The sequence below is a fragment of the Phaseolus vulgaris genome, chromosome 4 (genome assembly GCF_051622355.1).
Source record: "Phaseolus vulgaris cultivar YP4 chromosome 4, ASM5162235v1, whole genome shotgun sequence".
Taxonomy (NCBI): Eukaryota; Viridiplantae; Streptophyta; class Magnoliopsida; order Fabales; family Fabaceae; genus Phaseolus; species Phaseolus vulgaris.
In genome coordinates, this window is record NC_143501.1 from 5,390,432 (window position 1) to 5,405,275 (window position 14,844).

A 14,844-nucleotide genomic window follows, 5' to 3' on the forward strand; every position below is an offset into this window, starting at 1 on the left:
ATCCCTCTCAAAAGATATATTATATGTGATTATCATTATCAACCTCCATTAGACGAGTTGCAAAGAGAGTTAAGTTTATTTTCCACGCTTGTGGACCTCTGAGGGCAAGCTTTGTTTGAAGTTGGGTATCAAATAAAGTTTCACCTGCAAAAAACTCTCTTACATTTAAATTGTTATATTTTTTAAAACAATATGAGTAAAAGGGAATTCAAAGTATACTTCATTTGGTAGCATTTGTGTGACCTTCATGAGTGAAACTAAGGAACACAAAATATTTTGGTTGCACCTTTTGCGCCATTGAACTTATGATTACTACATTATTGAATTTCGGTTATATGAAGATTGATTCAATAAAATCTCAATTAAGAATCCTAGAGTATTTCAACAGAGTGTCTGATGCAGTAGATTGTCTGATAATTCAACTGTGTTTGTTGTTGATACAAGACCGTTTTATCTTTACCAATTTGTTTTATTGTGTCTGTGTCTTCAAAGCACCAAATGATATCAAACCATATACTCTACATTAATTGTAACTTCCTTAATTTGTTATTAGAGAGTCCACCTAATTTGATGTTTTGAGCACAAATGTTGGGACATTGTTCACATGCCTTTCCAACCTTTATGAAAGTTAGTTTTGACAATTTTTTTTAATGTATGAATAGGACCTTGTATAGAAAGTTGGAACTAACCTAGAGTTGAAAGTTCAGTAAGAGAAGAATTAAGTTGTAATATTTGTTATAGTGATTTTTCGACCGTGAATGTAAATTGAAGTTAATTAATACTGAATGTCTCTGTGTTTTCTTTGTTACTCTTTCTTATTTAACCACCTAAATGTTGTTATGAGGTCTTCATTATTGTTTATTACTCGTTTGTGTTAGTAGTCGGTCTAGTGGATTTATTTGAATTATTCCACAACATGTTATATGTTCAATACTCAATCGAAGAGGTAATGGAGTATTGAACAACCAACTAAAGTATTATTCTTCGTGATAATAAAAATATACTTTCAACTTGAATACTTCGGCAGCTAAGTACATAAAATTTCAAATATGAAATATGAGTAAATGATTTAAATAAATATAATTAAAGTTTTAAATTAATTTATGAAATTAAATGCATTAGTTAATCAATTAAATATCTTAAAAATTACATGTGATTTTTAAAATATTATATTTAAAAAAATAATAATAATAAAGATAACAATGAAGTTTTTAAAACAAGGGAAAAAGTCTCTATTACATGCTTATTGCTCATAAAGAAAGAAGAGTGTTTATGAAGAAAGAGCCTCTATTACCTTTGTTCATAGAGAAAGAAGAGTGCAAATTCTAAGTGTTTGCATTTGCTAATTTGTGTAGAAGTAAAGGAAAAATATTGCAATTAGAACACGTCTTATAATTAAATGAAACAAAGAGAAGTATATGTAGAAAAACTATTATTACTATTTTGTTCTTATTTTTTATTATACATGGAATAATCAAAGAAATATTAAATTTAATGAATTAATTTTGCAAATTTTAATATTAACAAACGTTAAACGATCTTAATTTTTCTTTTGGTATATAACAATTTCACTAATATCGTTAATAAATAGGAGTTTGAAGAATTTATTCCATATAACCATTTTTGAAAATATGATGACATTTGTTATTTTATATAACTATATATTTTGTTAATATTATAATTTTATTTTATTAAATTATATAGAGAGGAACAAGAAACTCACCCTACTTACTAGTTCGTCCACACAACCAACAATCAAACGTACTCGTTTGTCAATCTGCGTATTAAGTGGATCACTAGAACCAAACACTGCCTTAAAGAAATTCTAAATTTAATTATTGTGATATTAAAAAAAAAAATTAATTACTAACATAGCAAGAATCATAACAATTAAACAAATAAATTTTCACATGCAAGCATTAATTAGTTTCTTGAGTTGAAAACCATAACATGATGGAAACATAAAGAATGAAACATGGTGGGTGCACGTGTAAGTTGGCTTTGGATCAAAGAGTGACACGAACCACATTGTTGAGTTCAGTGTCTTTTCCTATTACTTTCCTACTTCTGTCTTTACCACCACCTCACTGCACACGTTTCTCTCTTTTGCTTCATCACCAGGTTCTCTTTCTCTCTTTCTCTCTTTCTCTAGCTCTATAGTTCTCTATTTTTTTCCTTACTTAGGTCTATGCATATGATATTTGTTTGATAATATAGACTTAGAATTGGCAGATTTGCATGCTCCATTTTGAATTCTGAAAGCAATACCGTTTCTGGGTTGTTCTTGTTTTTACCTTTTACACTTAAGAATGATGCTGGATTGTGCTTGGTACCCTTAGAAATGAAGATATTTTACCTTTTGAAATTGAAACTCATGCATCCTGAAATTGCATTCACTGGAATCTGAACTACTTGGGAAGAAAGTAGAGGTGTTGGATGAAGGGGGAATACATTTTGTTAGACTCTATTCCACTTTTTTTTAGTTGTACAATGGTGACAACAAGGTTTGAAACATAGGACCTGATGCAAACTGCTCAAACCCTTCACTGTTATGTTGACTCTGGTGGGTTAACTCTATTCCACTTCATCCTTTCTAAAAATGATTCGTAGAATGGAAACTAATGTTATTCTATGTTGTCTCTTTCTTTGAATCCAAAATTAGCCCAAAAGTCTTCTGATAAATCCAACAAAATATACGAATTAGCAGGTAACAAGGACATTGCTGCTAGACCAGTCCCTGTTGCTTTTCCCAAAACTTAAAATGAATGAGAGGGTCTTACCTGAAGTAGAAGTTTACAGCTTTATCCCTACTAGCAGGGATACTTTCCAGGATATGAACCCATGATTTCTAAGTCATATAAAGGAAATGACTTTATCATTGTGCCAAACCTCGGTTCTGCTTTTCCCTAAACTTCTTTACTGAACAATTTTATTCAGTGTTTGCTGGACAATCTCAAGGCTTGCAAAAATGTTTGGATAGTTTGCTTCAAATGTTTCAATATAGTGGGTACTACAAAACTAGTTTGCATTCTGTTTTGAATTTACTAAAACACATAATATAACATCAGGAGAAGCTCCTTACAAATATGCAATAGGTCTTAGAATGAGGAGGGGTTTGTGAATCTCTTTCCTTTCAAGGATGATTGAAAAAAGGAGAAATTTTCAAGTACCAAAAATAACACTGGGCCAAAACCCTTCTACCCATTGATAATGAAATTCATCAGATAAATGAAACAAGCAAAGAACCTGGAGTTAAACTTCTCCATCATTAATATTTGAGGAGCACATGAATGAACCCGTGAAGTGTAAAATATACGTTTGAAGTTTGCTGTTTAGAGGAAATACAATATAGACCACCTGAAACCTGAGGAAGAGATATATCAACCCACATTTCTTCACAAACTTTATGCAAGAATCCATCACCTAGCTTTAATCCAACCAAGTAAAGTAGTGTACTTGAGAGTTGACTTTTTATAAAATTGAGGAATTTTCAATTATTTCATGCTTATAAACTCTCCTATTTTGTAGGATTCCTTTGTTGTCATTTTTACCTTATGCTGGAGCTGAAGTAGTGGCCTTTCTATATGATTGTTGGTTAGTTGCTATGTTGGATTTCCAAATTGTCAAATAGTTTGCATTTTTCACATCATATACACACTAGTTACTGAAGAACTTTATGTTGATTCTGTTCCAACTATTTATGGTATTATTCTTGCAGGTTCAACCATGAACGGATCCAATTTGTTTGATTTCTTCTAGCGTACAGTGGTGTTATTGGGTGTAAAAGTCAATCTGCTGGTTTTGAACAAAGTTTCAACAATGATTCTTTCTGCCCTTTTAACTTCTGTGGGAATTAATCTTGGCCTCTGTTTGTTATTTTTCACCCTATATTCCATATTGAGAAAGCAGCCTGGTAATATCACTGTCTACGCACCACGCCTAGTTGCTGAAGGAAAAGTTAAAGAGGGTGGTCATTTTAACTTGGAAAGATTGTTACCTACTGCTGGTTGGGTGAAGCAGGCATGGGAGCCTTCTGAGGAAGAGTTTTTATCATCTTCAGGCCTAGATGCTTTTGTCTTTATGCGCATATTTATCTTTAGGTGACAAACTGTTTGATTGTCTCTATGTTTGGAGATATATCATGACATTTCTTATCAAACTAAAATCTACTAGATAACTTAGGCTTTTGAGGTTTTAATCATTTAGATGGAAATTCCTGCATTAGATGTGTCAATGATCTATGTTAGGCTTAAATTTATATATATATATATATATATATATATATATATTTATGTATATGTAAATGAGCATAGATGTTTTTTTCATCACAAGAGGATTTTCTATATTATACTATTATTGGTTTACACTGCTGTATATTCAATTCAATTATCTTAATTGTTTTTCACCTGATTGACACCAAGTTTTGCTGTTTGTATACTTGAATTGAATGTCTAACTAAAAGGAAATTGTGATGTTTTCGAGGTGATACACATTCATATGAAACCAACTACTTTAAGGGACAGCTAATTTTTATCTTATTTTGGAGCCAAACGTTTGTTCATTACAATTCCTGCATTGCTGTAAAATATGTGCAAGTCTTTCTATTTTCTGCCACCTTGTTCTGTTTATTTGAAGAACTTTTTATTTGTTTCTTCGCTAATGCTTTTCCCTCTTTTTATGGTATTGTACAGTTTGAAAGTATTTGCTGTTGGTGGAAGTATTGGCATGTTTGTTCTTCTTCCAATTAATTATGCCGGGAGTCAACTTACTGATGATTCAGATTTTCAACACAAGTCGCTTGACTCGTTCAGTATTTCTAATGTTAATAATGGTTCAAACAGGTGAATGTAATGGATCAAGATGGTCTTAACTTTTAGGAATTAGTTATTCATGATGCAGAGCAATACATGAATAAAATATTGGTTCGTAATTCTTAAGTTGGTTTCATTTCATTTTCTCTAATTGTTGACCCATTTTCATGTGAGAGCAGTTAGTTTTTTGTGAATTGTTGGCATTGACCTTATGGTTTTGTCATCTTTAAGTCGATTAAATCCAAGTATGCCCTCATTTGAGACGTATCTTCAGACTGTCATGGAACTGGATTTCCTGTGCCCACAAAAAATAGTGAGGAATTGGTTTTGAAATATTTTTCCCTCAAACTATTATGAACATTGTAACTACTATATAGATTGAACTCAGCCATTATGTATTATTACCTACACAAACTTCATGGAAGAGATTGTTCATTGTGTAAACCCTATCTTTAAAGTTTGTAAAAATCAAAATTTATGCAATAAATCTTATTGACCCGCATGATGTTTATGGGAAACAAAACATTCTAAACTAAATACAGTTTATTTCTCTTTTTTGTCCCTTTTTTCCAATTTGTTCCTTTTTACCCCAATAGCTAGTAGCTGGGACTGAAAGTGAAAGTTTAGTTATTTATGCATCAAATGAAATAGCCTGTCAAGGCTCCTATCTTAACCAGGCATTTCAAAACTGTTGGGATTTATGTAATCTCATGCATAATTTTTGGTTGCTATGTTCATTTTGAATTCTCCAAGTAAAGAAATATAGTATAACATTCTGTATGTTAAATGGCCTGCCTAGGGGTGGTGATCTCTATATATTCTATAAAATTGTCTTATTTGATGACTTTGGATTGTTGGATATTCTCTTGAGTTGACATCTTGTTCAGTATTTGTGGTTTATATTTTTAATAGATAACATCATTCTCTTGAGTTCAAATCTTCATTAGATCTTTCCATTGTCTACCATGAATGGGACATGAAGCTTTGACTAGATTAAGAAGCCAGAACTTTCTTTGTCATACATTTACTTTGTTAAGTTGGGGTTTTTAAATAATCCATTTCTTCACCAAAATATGCAGGTTTATTTAGTCATTTAAAGCAAAAAATTTACATGTTCATTTGGCCTTTATCCAGGTTATGGGTCCACTTTTCTGCGGCATATATTTTCACTGGAATTGTTTGCTATCTTCTTTTTTGTGTAAGTTTTATTGTTCAAGTTACCTTTTTATTTTTCCTTTTCTTTTATAAAATAGGGATACAATTTCATGTTTAATCTTAATTCCATATGCAGGAGTATTTGTACCTTTCATCCAAAAGAATTGCTTATTTCTATTCATCAAAGCCTAAGCCTCAGCAGTTTACCTTATTAGTCCGTGGTATTCCTGTTCCACCTGGAAGTACATGTCATGATACTGTTGAGCAATTTTTCCTGGAGTATCACCCTTCCACATATCTCTCACATTCTGTTATCCGCCGAAACAGCAAACTTCAAAGTCTTGTCGTAAGTGTTTTTCTAGAGCTCGAACTGATTCAATCTTTTTTTTTCTCAATTGTTGTTTACCTTTCATTGTAAGTCACTGTCATGTAATGCCTCAGTTTGAAAGGAAGAATATATCTTCCAAACTTGCATGTCTGGTGTGAAACATTAATATTTTACCCTGTTAAAGAAGAATTCATTAAGAGAGAAGAATTATAATGGAGGGGATCAGTGAAAAAGACCAGCCGCTTGTGAGAGCAAAGCCAATCCTGGACAAAGAAATTCCCTGAGAAAGAGAATCCATGAGCTGAATCCCAGAGTCCAGTAAAAATAGCCTATCCTATAAACATTGGTCTTTTTCTCCAACATACCTGCTAGGAGAGCAAATTCCAAAGCATCATGTTTGAGTAAATAATAGCGCGATATTCCGTAAATTGTTGTATCTTGTTATCATGTTAGAATAAATAATATTTCATGAATTCATTGTCCAAGACTACAAATTTATAATACTTTCAACTTCACATTTTTTTTGGGTACAATCCTACTTGTTTTGTATTTTATTGTAGTGCATATGCGAAAAATCTGTCTTAATGAAATATTATCCTTAATGCTTTGCATAACTACCTTCAATCTAATGTTTTTCATACCGAATATCGAAAAATAATTGTTGCAGACTAAAAGCAATTATTGATATATTAGATAACAGCTTAAGCTTTGAAGTTGAAAGGTTTCTTGAAAAGATAAAATAATGTTCTTTCCAATGTTGTTGAGATTAGACATGTGCCCTATGCTTAAAAATTTTCAATTTCTATTGAAATGATGGAGACTAGAGAACATGTTCCTTTTCCTTGTGTTGTTTTGCCCCACTGTTTTTTTACTTCCAGTAAATAGCCTCTCTTTTATGAGGGAGGGAGGGGAATGATGATGCATTTGTGTTTGACTTAGGCATTATGTTTCTTCATGAGTGTTGAAGTTGAACTTCCGAATTTATTTTTCTTGTAACTAAAGTCAGTTCTTTCTTCTAATAGTACTTTCACCTTTTTGACTATTAAAGTTTGTTCTTTGAAGAATGATGCAGATAAACTGTACAAAAAGCTTACCAATCTGAAACAAAAAAATGATGCTCCTCAAAGGCACAGGCGCGATGGCTGTTTGGGAATTTTTGGCCGTAAAGTTGATATTGTAGATCACTATGAAAGGAGATTGGGTGATGTTGAAGATAATGTGAGAATGGAACAGTCCTCATTAGAAGCAAAGGTAACTGTCTTGTTCAGGCATTAATAACCTACATTACTGGATTTTTGAGAAAATAATGTCTGGTTTGGGTTGTAAGCTGTCTAGTAACAAACCAAAATGCTTTATCGTTTGCATTAAAGAAAATTGGCTCTCACAGCATATTTAAACTAAATTGTTATACTAAGACTTGGTTTTGTTCATTATGACAATCTGGTTAATAATGACAATACAAGGTGACAGGAAGCCAAATGAGATTGCAGAAAGAAAATATGCAAGGGAAAGAAACTCAAATGAAATTGTTTAAAGAATTGTCAACCATTAACTATGTGCTGAACTAGAAAACATTTTTGTTTTGTTAGATAAAAGAATATAGTATGCCTATTTATTACTCAACACCAAACATAAACAAGGATATTATTAGATTAACTAATGTAATAACGAGTATGTTAACAACGACAGTACAACACTAGTTCCTACAATAGATATTATTTGTTAATACTTATGTTTTTATGGTTCTTTTAATGAGGTCTAATACATACCCCTATTCTGTAACCATTTTTAACTCAAAGGAAGTTCAAGCTGCCTTTGTCTCATTTAAGACACGATTTGGTGCTGCAATAGCTTTACACATTCAAGAAAGTGTCAATCCGACGGAATGGGTTACTGAGAAAGCTCCTGAGCCTCATGATGTTTATTGGTCTTTCTTTACCGTGTCATTTCTCAAAAGATGGATCAGCAAGGTGGTAGTTTTGGTTGCATGTACTTCTATTACAGTTCTGTTTTTGATCCCAGTTGCAATAGTACAAGGTCTTACCCATCTTGATCAATTGGAGACGTGGTTCCCCTTTTTGAAAGGCATACTAAGACTGTAAGTGGGGAATCTTACCTTAATATATCTTTCTCTATAAGCACATGCATTGGAGTCATAATATAATATAATATAATATAGTACACTTGCATGCAGTTCCTTTTCTATCTCATGAAATATCTGGTTATATTTCATTTGATGATTTTGTAATATAAAGCAGGTGTTTCCAGCTTTTGAAATTTGGATTTCACTCTTCACTATTTAGAATATAGTTACTTACTGAATTCCTTTGTAATTTTAACCAGACTTATGTTTTCATCACCTCGTTTTGTTATTTTATCTCATAGTTTGCATTCTTATTTTAAATATGCTAACATATTTTCATCTTTCATCTCTGGTTGATTATATCAGTTGTTTGTTATGAAGAAGGGCTAGTTAGATTTTAGTTGCCGGTGTTTCTTTTATTTTCTCGGGCCTATTATCTTGAATTAATTTTTGTATTTTTGCATTCTAAACAATCTCCATTTAGTAGCTATCTGTTCCTTCTCCGCTTTTCCAGACTGAGAAATGAATTAGATGCATGCTGGCTGACAGCTGGTTTCCTTTGAATAATCATATACTATGATTTACAATCCTCAGTCAAATATTAAGCATAAACATCTACTATTATAGTTCAGAAAAGATTGCTATCTTTTGGTGATGTTAAGCAACATATTTGGTAAAAACCCAAGTCCCAAATCAACTTCATTAACTAGGACTGGGGAGATTTTGGCGACCCCCCTGCCTATGACCTTTCTTATTAGGAGGTGTTAGTGCAATGACAAATGCCACAATCTGTGCTTCAGCTTTTATAGATTACAAAATTATAGATTACTGTAGAGGTTATCTTTTTATTATTTTCAGCATAAAAGTAATGTACTCAATAGACTGATAGGTGGACAACACCACAAAAGCTAGCCATTGTACTTTGAGAGCCCCAGGCATTGTAAGCTCCACACTAGAATTACGCCTCTAATGTGGGACTCTCTATTCTTGTAATTGGATCCTAACAAAGACACACACAAGATAGTAGAATTACTTCTTGGATGTGGTCTTGGTGCATTTGTGGTGGTTTCACTGCTTCTCTTTGATAAGAAAGAAGAGAAGCCACTTGGGATATTACACACCTAAGATGAAACTCATTCAAAAGAAGGCACAATGACTCTTCTTAAACACACTCAATGTGATTTATCTCAGGTGATATACAAAGCTCATATTGGTTCCTTTATAAGGTCTTGGCTATGAGCATCCAAGCCTTATTTGCAATGTAGGACTTGAATTCCCACCTAGGTGTGTTTGGCACACCACCTTATTCCTATTCTACCCAAGAATAAGCTATCCTAGGAAACACTAGCCTGTGCCACTTTTCAAACAATATTTTTGCATGGAAGGATTTTTATTGTATTTTTAACACATTTATACTCTTCAACTTTGTCTTCTAGGAAATTCTTCTCAAATTTATTCTTAAAGAGAAGACTTCAGTTCGAGGATAACATCAGAGTTTGAAACTAGGAATTATACATTTAATGACATTATATGTATTACTTGTTTGTTTGAAGCAAAGTGATATAAGATTTGGAGGAATTTGACTGGTTAGAGTTGAAAGGAAAAAAAAGGAGAAAAGGGAAGAATTACATGCTTCCTTTGTTTGATTTGATTAATTTGAGAATGTTAAGCTTGCATTTAACAGATTAAGTTTTTCATTAAAATGACTATTGATAAGTTATCTCCTTTATGACATTGGTTGATGACTTCAAACCTTGTTATTCCTATTCTTGCAAAGTAAATCAAACTTCACCAAATTATTCATACTACCTTGCGTAGATTCTTACCTTGATAATTGTCTCATTTATCTTTTCTTTCATTCTTTATCCTATAATCATGTTTAGAAATTCTCAATAGCCAATATATGTGCACAAACCTGCATCATATAGTTTTCTAGGAATGCATGATTTTCTTTTCTTGAACAGTTTACTATGTGTTTGTGTGAAAGAGTATTGTTTTTTTAGCATTTACAATTTCAATGTTTTTCAACTGAAGTTTCCCAATATTTGTTTTCAGGTCAGTTGTGAGCCAAGTTATAACAGGATACCTTCCCAGTTTGATTCTTCAGCTGTTTCTGTCATTTGTTCCACCTATTATGATTATGCTTTCTTCCATGCAAGGATACATTTCATGGAGTCAAATACAAAAGAGTGCATGCACTAAAGTATTATGGTTTACTGTCTGGAACATTTTCTTTGCAAATGTACTATCAGGGTCAGCTCTCTATCGAGTGAATGTCTTTCTTGAGCCAAAAAACATTCCCAGGATACTAGCGGAAGCTGTACCATCTCAGGTGAGAATAGTTATTGTATCCCCCATGAACTTCACAAAGTTATCCAATATTATATGAAGGGAGATTGAGTTATCAGTAGTTTTGTTTCTTAATTTTATTTTATGTTTTTATATTTGCCTATACCCAAAAGCGTAGCTTTATAAATGGTGTTTCATTTAATTTCTGCATGAATCATATAGGATACCGATCCTATGGTAAGGTATTGCAGATAAATAATTTTCATCATAAGGTTGAGACCTGCCCTTTTTTCTAAGAAATGCAAATGTGTGGTTTATATGAACCATGTAGTTTTATTATCTCTGGCTGCTTAATCTGGTTTTCCTGGAATTTTGATACTTTTGTAAAGCAGGTTTTCATAGGGTTTTTAAAAATGGAGGAATCCAGTGATGCTGAAGTTTCAGGGATTAGATGGAAATGGAAATAAGTAATTTATTTCACTAAGAAGACTGAATAATTGAGATACTTAAACTGATTGTTTGACCCTATAACCCTGTCTTTAGTAATAATTGGTCATGTTCAAGTACAGTAAAAGCCCCAACCTAATGACACTTGATACAGTATAATATTCAAACCTTAGCTTGATAGAAACAAACACTTACCAAAATAATACAACTTATAACGTAAAGGACTCCACAATCCATGAGATTCACAAACAAGACTTGAATAAGGCACCCCTCAGCCATTTAGAGACCAGTGAGCATGTAGACTAATAGAGTGATGCACAACCTAGAAAAAGTGTTACTGTGAAGAGTAACAACAGTAAAGGAGTCGGAAACACAAGACTGTAGATGCTGATAGAATTTGATGGCTAGAGGAAGAGCATGTTTAGGGAATACTTTCATATTTAGATGTCAAAGTGTTCTTTAATTGTTGATATGCTTTGGGAAAACTTCAGATGCTCTGACCTTTTGGGGTTGATCTGCTATTGTTGAGATGATTTGTCTTTCGTACCTGATTATATCTTGTATAGTTCATTAACATAGTATTTATAAAGCTGATAAAGCAGTGAGACGAGCTTCCTTGTTGTTAAGAGAAACTTATGAAAGAGAGAAAATATTCTCTTGTTAAGAATGATCAATTATAATCAATGCTCACTCAATTATGATGAAGTTAATTTTTTAATATTTTATATATTTGGTGCAGGCATCCTTCTTCATAGCATATGTTGTAACTTCTGGATGGACCACTATAGCATCAGAACTGTTTCAATTGACTACACTTATTTCCAATTTTATGAGCAGAACTTTTGGTAGAAATAGTGATGATGATTTTGATCCCCCTTCAATACCTTACCATAGTGAAATTCCCAGGGTTCGTCTCTTTGGTCTTCTTGGTGTGACATACTTCATCCTCGCGCCTTTGATATTGCCATTTCTCTTGATCTACTTTTGTATGGGATACATCATTTTCCGCAACCAGGTCTGCAAATTGCTTCTTTACCCTTCAGAGTACATGCATTTCTGTTCCTTTTTTGATGCTATAATATGCATTTATATGATGTATTTCTACGATGAATGGAAATCCAATTACCTGTTTGTGAGAATACGTGCTTGGAATACCCCACTTAAAAATGAAAAAAGAACACAAAAGGTATAGTAATGATTGATCTGTTAATACGTTTGTCATAAATGCTCACCTGCAGTACTCAATTGTTTTTTCTACTCTTGGAAAGGGGTGATGGGGAAAGTTTAAATAGATCATTGTACATGACTGATTGCATAATTAAATAAATGGTTAATTTATCTTTCACAATCAATATTGGTTTAGTATAGATTCTATTAACTAATAGTAGTATTGTTGCGGAAAATAATTTTATGGAAAGTGTTAGATTTCATCTTAAAGCAAATTAACGTTTAGTGAAGTTTCCAAATTGCACTCTAAGAGTTGAGGCAAGTGGGACTTCCCAGCAGATAGTGTTCTCAGTTCTGAATTTGGTGATCATATTGCCATTTGGTGCTTATAGTTTTGTCCATAAAATTAAAACAACTTAATTTTATTTGTAGTACTCTTTTATCGAAATGACTTTATGGACAGTGTCAGATTTCAACTTAAAACAAATTGGCACTAAGTGAAGTTTCCCAATAGATATATAAACTGCACTCCAAGAGTTGGGGCAGGTGGGACTTCCCAACGGATAGTGTTCTTAGTTCAGTGTGCTTTAACCAACCGCTTTATTTACAACTTTCCTACTCGTGCTAGACCGGAAAATTTGGTGATCATATTGCCATCAGGTGCTTATAGTTTCATCCTTGAAATTAAAACAATTTAATTTTATTTGTAGTACTCTTTGATGGATATGACTTTAGAGGTGTAAAAAGGTCAGTTGATGGCCATTTACAGTTCAAACTTTGAAGCAGGACTTCATGGTGTTATGAACAAATGTATATATTTTTTTCATACGTAACCGTAGTGATGTCTAAAATATCTTTTGGTGACAGCTGTTGAAAGTTTATGTGCCAAAGTTTGAGACTGGAGGAGAGTTTTGGCCTACAGTGCACAACTCCACAATTTTTTCTTTGGTACTGATGCATATAATAGGCATTGGTATTTTTGGTTTGAAGAAACTTCCCCTTGCATCCATATTGACTCTTCCTCTTCCAATTCTCACACTTCTCTTCAATGAGTATTGCAAGAAACGGTTCTTCCCTATATTCAAGGATTATCCAGCAGAGGTATGTTAATGGTTGATAATTAATGATAATTTATCTGATTCTCGATTATGATACTGTAACATATATGCATTCCAACTGGCCATAAATTGTTGTGATTATTATATATTACATGGCATTGTACCTGAGGAGACATTACTAGAGGCTAATTTCAGAGACTTGTGACCTCACTAATAAACATTTGCATTGCATGATTGTGATGATTACTGACTCATGTTGAAATTCAGTTCTCTTGGAAAAATCTTTTTTTGCTATTTAGTTGTGAACTCAAGTTTATGTTAGGTAAATCCCGTTAGTATGAAAACATTGTTGGAAACATTTGCTTTTGCACTGTACTATGAAAAACATGCTCATATACTTTTTGGCATTTCTTTCTGCTTCAAAGTGGCATTGTTGCTGCTTATTCTGTTTTTCTATTGAGTTAATGCCTTCTATTTCCGATTCTGTATTCTTATGAATGGTATCTTCCCACATGCAGTGTTTGATTAAGAAGGACAGAGCAGACCAGAACCAGCATAATATGTCTGAATTTTATGATGAGTTGGCCAATGCATACAATGATCCGGCTCTGATGCCAAAGAAGTACTCTGAGAGATCTGATGGTCCCAGATCTCCACTTCTGAATAGTTCATAGCTACATTCCTATGGCCTTGGCTAAATCTCTATAAAAGGAAATGTGTTTTCCCTTTGACCTCCTAACAGGTTTATTTGATTGTCCTTGTTGTTGTAACATGATGTCTCTAGTGTTCTTTGTAAATTGTTGGAGTTGATAATTTGTGCTTGTAACGAGTGCAGGAACTTGTGTTGTAATAAACGAGTCAGGTTTACGAGTTGAGTTTACCGACCTTCCATAAGTCTGATAACCTTGGAATTAAGAGTGGAGTTTAAGCCTCATTTGTGAGATCTAGCATTCATAGTGAAAGAAAACTTAAATATGTTCAGTTTTTGTAAAACTATCAACTTTGATTTTAGTCTCTAATCACAAAATTCGTTGGTTTTCATTCTTAGAAAATTTTATTTAGTCCCTAGTGTTATCAGATTTCTGTAAATGACGTATATAGTTTCAACTTATCTTCAGAAATGTATAGATTCCTAACATTTATTTATCTTAAAATAAATTTCAGGCACAAAAAACAGTGACTTGAGATCTTGAAGATATTTAAATCAAAGTAAAATATTTTATAAGGATAAAATCAAAATGAACTTCAAAACATATGTGCTAAATAGGTAGTCGTGGAAAGGGCTAATGCTCATGTGGTGGAATTTGCAAAACTTTTTAAAGTTTCAACTTCATCAACACAGTAGCATAACATGGCAAAGTAGGATTTCACCAAAGCATGGTTTTGTATCTGCTGAAAATCGCCAAGTTTGTCAGTAAATCAGATTAAAAAATTACTCTATTCTTTGTCATATATGCATAACCACAAAGATTATTCAAACAAAACGTGCTTAAACTTAAAGGATGT

The 14,844-nt window shown here is 32.7% G+C and overlaps 1 protein-coding gene across 4 annotated transcripts; it reads left to right on the forward strand.

Moving 5' to 3' along the window:
• The first annotated feature begins 1,925 nt into the window (after positions 1–1,925).
• On the forward strand, positions 1,926–14,279 carry LOC137836929 (hyperosmolality-gated Ca2+ permeable channel 2.3). 4 transcript variants are annotated; one of them, XM_068645724.2, is made up of 12 exons: positions 1,926–2,121; positions 3,529–3,594; positions 3,719–4,100; positions 4,692–4,841; positions 5,946–6,009; positions 6,103–6,312; positions 7,357–7,545; positions 8,094–8,392; positions 10,433–10,709; positions 11,853–12,128; positions 13,148–13,381; positions 13,857–14,279. In XM_068645724.2, exons 3-12 carry the CDS (start codon positions 3,820–3,822, stop codon positions 14,010–14,012), a joined length of 2,136 nt encoding a protein of 711 aa, XP_068501825.1. In that variant the 5' UTR covers positions 1,926–2,121; positions 3,529–3,594; positions 3,719–3,819; the 3' UTR covers positions 14,013–14,279. The 4 variants fall into 4 exon arrangements, with proteins under 4 accessions (XP_068501825.1, XP_068501827.1, XP_090157544.1 ...); XM_090301418.1 differs by having other exon boundaries at positions 1,988–2,121; positions 4,692–5,124; XM_068645726.2 differs by lacking the exon at positions 3,529–3,594 and having other exon boundaries at positions 1,956–2,121.
• The last annotated feature ends 565 nt before the right edge of the window (positions 14,280–14,844 follow it).